The sequence below is a fragment of the Tupaia chinensis genome, unplaced genomic scaffold (assembly GCF_000334495.1).
Source record: "Tupaia chinensis unplaced genomic scaffold, TupChi_1.0 Scaffold000159_1, whole genome shotgun sequence".
NCBI classification, from domain to species: domain Eukaryota; kingdom Metazoa; phylum Chordata; class Mammalia; order Scandentia; family Tupaiidae; genus Tupaia; species Tupaia belangeri.
In genome coordinates, this window is record NW_006159630.1 from 6,001,935 (window position 1) to 6,008,920 (window position 6,986).

General features: G+C 43.6%; 1 protein-coding gene across 3 annotated transcripts in view; it reads left to right on the plus strand.

Annotated features, from left to right (window-relative positions):
• The first annotated feature begins 11 nt into the window (after window positions 1-11).
• The window catches only part of ACOX1 (acyl-CoA oxidase 1), a 33,299-nt gene continuing 26,324 nt past the window's right edge, over window positions 12-6,986 (plus strand). For 2 of the 3 annotated variants that reach the window (XM_006145782.3, XM_006145783.3), the window contains exons 1-2: window positions 12-247; window positions 506-665. In XM_006145782.3, the coding sequence (XP_006145844.1) occupies window positions 139-247; window positions 506-665 (269 nt within the window). In that variant the 5' untranslated portion in view covers window positions 12-138. Of the gene's footprint in view, window positions 248-505; window positions 666-6,986 lie in introns of those variants that run through there. The other variant, XM_027770775.1, reaches the window with a different exon arrangement.

The following is a 6,986-nucleotide window of genomic DNA, read 5'->3' on the forward strand; positions in this document are numbered from 1 at the left end:
TGGCGGAGGCGGGGCGGGGCGGGGTCTCGCGCTGTCCTGGGGCTGCTCTTAGGGCCGGGCTCGCGCTGGGACTGCAGATACCCGACTTCGCCGCCGCCCTCACCGCCTCGGCCGCCGCCCGCGCTAGCAGCAGTCACCATGAACCCAGATCTCCGCAGAGAGCGGGATGGCGCCAGCTTCAACCCGGAGCTGCTTACATACATCCTGGACGGTAGTCCCGAGAACACCCGGCGCCGCCGAGAGATTGGTGAGGACGGCGGGCCCGGCCTCCCTCCTTTCCCGAGCAAGGCTCGATCCTCCCTCGACGAGGAGACGGGGGCGCTGTGGGGCTAGACCCCGGACTCGAGGTCTGGGCTGGGGAGCCGGGACCCGCACGTCGAGGGGCGGCCTGTGGCGGGTGTGGGGGTTCGCTCTGCCAGCCCTCCAGCCCTCTGGGACTGAAGAGACTGTAACGGAGCCCTGAATGTCTCTGTCTGCCTGTCGATGTCCTTTAATTCCCTTCTAGAGAACAAGATTCTGAATGACCCAGACTTCCAGCACGAGGACTTGAACTTCCTCACTCGCAGCCAGCGTTATGAGGTGGCTGTCAGGAAGAGTGCCAATATGGTGAAGAAGTTGAGGGAGTTTGGCATCGCAGACCCTGATGAAATCGTGTGGTTTAAGAAGTAAGTGTGCCTCAGCACTGAACGAGTGCTGGAAGGCCCAGCTTACAGCTGCGGTCCGTGGTGGCATTTTACTTTTGTGCTTGGCCTTCAAGGATTCAAACCGTCGTATTTTCATGCCACTTTAAAATTGTGTGTGAGCGAAATATTGGGATCATTTTGTATTGTTTTGATGCTAACATACTTGTAGCAAGCAGTGAGCTTGTAAGTGGAGATGCCAGCGTTTTCCTTTAAAAATTCAGTCTCAGGAACCTTAAAGTAAGTTCGGCCCGTACATCGCAGTTTTGAGTGATTTAAATGCAAAATGACTGCTTTTTGTAAGAACTACTAAGTTTTTAAATTTGGAAAGACTTATTTTTCAGTTGCAAGAACAACCATTTAAATATTTCAGAGCAATAGCAGATTGTATTTTTATATGATAATGTGGGTTGGGGGATCGATTAAGAACTTCAGTTAAAGCTCAGAATTAAAATGAAGAATTCTAAGAACCCAGCATTGTTGAATCTGGTGACAGCATTTAACCTGTCTTGGTCCTAGTGCTGGAAAAAGTATATCCTTTTTTCAGACCATTTGTTTTTGTTTTTTAATTAGAAGTATAATATGGATTATCTTCTTCAATCATGATTTTAGTACAAGATTCTTTTGGCTAAAGCATTTCTTCTCATTTATTCCTGAGCATTTCCTCATCTAGGTTACCACATTTTAGGGGAACTCCTGTATTTTCACTAAAAGAGATTAAGTTGAATAAACGACGTGAACTCAGGAACCAAGATCATTGAAACACATTGCAAGTTCTACCTTTATGTAGCAAGACTCATTCCACCCTTATGCACTGCCTTTAGTACATTTTGTATGGGTTTTCACCTTGACTCAGTTAATTTTGTGAAGATGAAATGGTTTACTCTGGTATTTAGGACTTTGTTCAGAACTCTATTCCATTTTAGTCATAAAAATATTAATTTACTTATTTTAGGTAGCCCAGAATACTCACCAACTTTCAAGTGCTCCTTTTTGTTTTTTAAATTCGTTGACTTATAGCTGTGTGGACATTCAGGTCAAGTGACTGCTAGGTGATTATGTTACTGTAAGACCTGAGTTGAGTTTCTAAACTTAAATAACATTTGATTCATTCTTTGAGCAACGAGACAAGGGTTTTCGGGGGTCTTTTGTGGGGGAGTGGCTTTTTAAAATTGGTGCAGTGCATTTCAGACTTGGCATAAAGATTTCAGAACCTAGGGTGGGTATGGAATGTGCAACTAACTAGGCTTGGATGAAGTCACAGTGAAAGAGAACAAAGTCCTTCCCATAGGGTTAAAAAGCCATGGACACCCTCCATTTGATTTGTGTGTTACTGTTCATGTGACATTTAAAGTACAAACTGCAACTCACCCTTTTGACACCCTTCTGATGTCGCTAGGATATGATAAGGAGAAAAGTTCGAGAAGGATATTGGAAATTAATTTTGGTAGTGACTGCATGCATCAGAATCTGAGCCTCCGTTGTATAATCCTAGCGATTATAACTCATACCTGTGTTTTAAGAGAGATTTTTGCTATAGGGTATTTGTGCTTGTCAGAGAGACAGAGTCAGAGAGAGAAAGCAAGCAAGGAATCACCCCCGCCAAGGAGGGGAATGGCCACGCCAGTGTTTTAAGAGAGATTTTTGCTATAGGGTATTTGTGCTTGTCGGAGAGACAGAGAGAAAGAAAGCAAGGAATCACCCCCCAAGGAGAATGGCCACACCACCATCCCTTCTCTATTCTCTTCTCTTGGAATTTTGGGCTCCTGACATGAGTTCTGAGCCACTGGGTCTGGGACTCAAACCATAGTCAACTATGTGGGAGTCTAGTGACGTAACCATTAACGCCATCTACTAGTCCTGTTCTTAAGAGTGTTTTTAAATTCTGGGGCCAGGAGGTAATATAGGGGTTAAGGTGCTGGATTCCTATGTGGCCGACTGTGATTCAAGTTCCAGACCTGACGACTTGAAACTCGGGCCAGGGGTATGTGCCTTGCATGCCCAAGATCAGAGAGGAGAATGGAGAAGGAATTGCAGCATGGCCGTCCCTCTGGAGTGTGATTTCTTGCTTACTGTCTGTGTCCCTCTGGTGAGCACACATGCCTTACAGCAAAAATCTATAAAATAAAAAATAAGAAAAAAAGTATTTTAAACTTCTAATAGGATCAGTCATAGTTTTTGCAATCCTTCTTAGGTTTTTAAAACTGGTTCCTTAAAAAGCATCTTAAAGAGGGATTAAATCCAACTTAAAAAGAAACACTCAGATTTTGTTAAAATGCCCTCTGGGGGAAAAAGTCAATATTTTTGTTCAGGACATAAATATTCGATAGTCTTTATTTCATGTCTCATATTTTTACTGTTTTGTACAATTGTTTTTGTGTTGATAATAATTTAATAAACTTCACAGTACTAAATTAGTCATTCTTTTCAGTTCCCTTATGGGAATGAGTATCTTATATATTGTTTTCCTTTTAAAAAAATTTTTTTTTAGAATTACTTAATTTTTTTTTTTTTGGAGAGTTTTTCGCTCTAGGGCACATGCGCTCGCCAGACAGAGAGAGACATAGAGATAGAAAGCGAGAAATCACCCCCCCAGGGGGGATGGTCACGCCGCAATCCCTTCTCCTCCATTCTCCTCTCGGGATCTTGGGCACGCATGCACACATGCCCAGCATGAGTTTTAAGCCACCAGGTTCGGGACACGAACCGCGGTCGACTACATGGGAGTCCACCAACATAGCCATTACGCTAACTGCTGGTTCCCGAGAATTACTTACTTTTTTAAAAATTATTTTATTTAACTTTATTTATTTTTATTTGACCAGAGAGGGACAAAAAGAGAGTGAGAGAAAGAGAAAGCAAGCTGCCAGTTCTAGGATTCGAACCATGGTTGGCCATGTGGGAGTCCAGCGCCCTTAACCACCACGCCACTTGCGGGCCCCTAGATGTATTTAATTTTATTTATCTTTTTTTTTTTTTGAGATAGATTTTTACTGTAGGGCATGTGTGCTAGCCAGAAAGACAGAGATACAGAAAGCAAGAAATCACCACCCCCTGGGGGGGTGGCCATACCACAATCCCTTCTCTTCCATTCGCCTCTCAGGATCTTGGGCACACATGCACATGCACCCGGTGTAAGTTTTTAAGTTGCTGGTTCTGGGACTTGAACCATGGTCTACCATGTAGGAGTCCATTACACTGTCTGCTGGTCCCATAATTAACTGTTTTTTAATTTGATCAGAAAGAGAGAGAGAGAGTGAAAAAGCAAGTCACCAAGTCTGAGACTTGAACCATGGTTGGCTATGTGGGAGTCCAGTGCCACAACCACCACACCACCTGCCAGCCCCTCCTTTTCTTTTTGAAAGAAATTTTTTTAGTTATTTTATTTAACTATTTATTTATTTATTTATATTTGAACAGAGAGGGGCAGAGTAAGAGAGAGAAGGATAGTGAGAAAGCAAGCTGCCAGGTCTGGGACTCGAACCATGGTCCACCACTATGAGAGTGTAGCATCCTTAACCATCATGCCACCTGCTGGCCCCTGAAAGAGAGAAGTTTTGACAGAGTCTCCCTATGTAGCAAACCTCCTGCCCCAGCATCCCAGTTAGCCAGGACAGGTGCACCATCATGCCCAGCGCGTCTAGGTTGAGCCTGAGTCTGACTGTGGACTCTCATGGAGCTCCAGCTGCCATGCAGCAGTACTCTCCCACATGTGCCACCATGTGCCCAAGTGTCTTATATTGCCACCTTTTCTTTGTACCTAAATTATTGTTTTTATTTCCCAGAAATGCATATGTGTTTATTTGCTCTTTATATACTCATTGAAGAAAATAGAATGTACAAATATTTACTAGTTTTAGTAAGACATAATTGTTAGGAAATGCAGTATTACTTTTGCCTTTGAAAGAATGATTTATGCATTCATCTGTTTGGGGCTTTTAGTGTCCACTTCAGTGAGATAGGTTGGTTTTGTGAAGTAACCTGTATACTGCAGGAATATGCTGCATATCCAAATTACTTGGAAACTAACTTCTCTCTTCTGTTCATATATCTCCTTCCTCCTCCTTTTCTCCAGTTTAAATTCACATCTGCTGTTAGTGTGAAAATCATAGACTTTTAGGGCTAAAAGGCATTTTAGATGTTGGCCAGGGATCACTAGGACATTTGGACTCATCTGTCCCTAGTGTCTCTGGAAGGTGATTTAAAAAAATATATATTTATTTTATTTTATTTGTTATTATTATTTGTTATTTTTAAATTTGACCAAAGAGACAGAGAGAATGAGAGAAGGGGAAAGTGAGAAAGCAAGCCACCAGATCCAGGACTCGAACCATGTTCAACCATGTGGGAGTCCAGCACCTCAATCACCATGCCACCTAGCCCCTCTGGAAGGTGATTTTTCACCTTAAGTTTATGCCTGACAGCCATTGGTGACTAAGAAACGTTTTTTTTCTCTGATGTTATCGAGCAGCTCCTATTGACTTTTTTCTTTTTTTGGAGAGGTTTTTTTTTTTTTTTTGGAGAGATTTTTCACTGTAGGGCACGTGCGCTCGCCAGACAGACAGAGAGAGACATAGAGACAGAAATCACCCCCCAGGGGGGATGGTCATGCCGCAATCCCTTCTCCTCCATTCTCCTCTCGGGATCTTGGGCACGCACGCACACGCGCCCGGCGTGAGTTTTAAGCCACCGGGTCCGGGACGTGAACTGCGGTCGACTACGTGGGAGTCCAGCGACATAGCCATTACGCCAACTGCTGGTTCCCAAGAGGTTTTTGCTATAGGGTGCATGCGCTCGCCAGACAGACAGAGACAGACAGAGACAGAAAGCGAGAAATCACCCCCCAGGAGGGATGGCCATGCTGCAATTCCTTCTCCTCCATTCTCCTCTCTGGATCTTGAGTATGCACACACCCGCCCGGCGTGAGTTTACGCCACCAGGTCCGGGACTCGAACTGCAGTGGGAGTCCAGCGACATAGCCATTAGGCCAACTGCTGGTCCCTCCTATTGACTTTTACACATGCCTTAGGATACAAAAGTCATCTCCTCAAGTGGAATCCGTAATGATCATATTAATTCATTTTGGTTAATTGGAAATAATATCTAAGAGCTTCCATGGAGAGATTAGTTTGTTTCCTGTCAGATTGTGATTTGTGTTAAAAAATAAAATAAGATAATTTGTACAGTACTTACTAAGGAAATAGGAAACTAAGAGGACATACTATGTTTACTGTTGTGTTTTTTGTTTTTAAACCTGTTGTTTGTTGTGATTTTCAAGCCCTTAGGTCCAGGACTCAAGCTGCAGTTGGCTATTCCCAGTGGGAATCCAGCACCTTAACCACCTTGCCGCCTGCTGGCCCCACTGTTGTTTCTTTTAAGGTGGTGGGTGGCTTCAGAGCTCCACGAATGTGGACTGGCAGCCTGGTCCGCCCTTTCTTTAATTCATCCTCTGTTCATCCTACAGGAAGATAAACTGGTTGTGACACTACTTCTTAGTCATCCATGAGAAGCCATAAGGATCAATTAGGCAATACATTCTTTGTACTTTGAGCTCTTTTGATATACACTGTGTCAAAGTACAAAATAAAATCTGTGAGGCATAGCAAAGGCTGAATGATGTGTGTAATTTATATTTTGACTCTCCTGTGGATTCTATGGGGTCGTTTTGTTTTATTTTGTTTAAGTTTTTGCTCTAGGCCACTTGTGCTCACTGGACAGAGTCAAATAGGTAGAAAGCAAGAACTCCCCCCCTGGAGGGATGGCCACACTACAGTCCCTTCTAATCCACTTTCTACTGGGGATTTTGGGCATGCATACCCACTTTGTTTTTCACGCTGCCGGTGTCTAGGACTTGAACTGTGTAGTTGACTATGTAGGATCCAGCCACCTTAACTGCCATGCCACCAGCTAGCCCATAAAATCTGTTTTTTGAGACTAGAGTTGGAAACTGATGTTCAATGTAATGTAGAGTTCCTTCAATCTGGAGTAATATCTATTGCAATCAGGGATAGATTTTTAACATGCTCCCATGACCTCCTTACCCACCTGTAAGCCCTGAATACCTTTAAGGATATGTGATTCTGCCCTGGAATATTTACACTTCTGGATGTTTGCTTAGATTATCTAATGAAAGATAGTTAAAATTACTTTTCCTTAGGAGATTCATTAGCAGCTCTACAAATATGTGTTCTTTTTTCTTAAAGAGATTTTTGCTATAGGGCACATGAACTTGCCAGAAAGACACAGACAGGCAGAAGGCATCACCCCCCCCCCCCCCCGGGGGGGGGGCTCACCACGCACCACTCT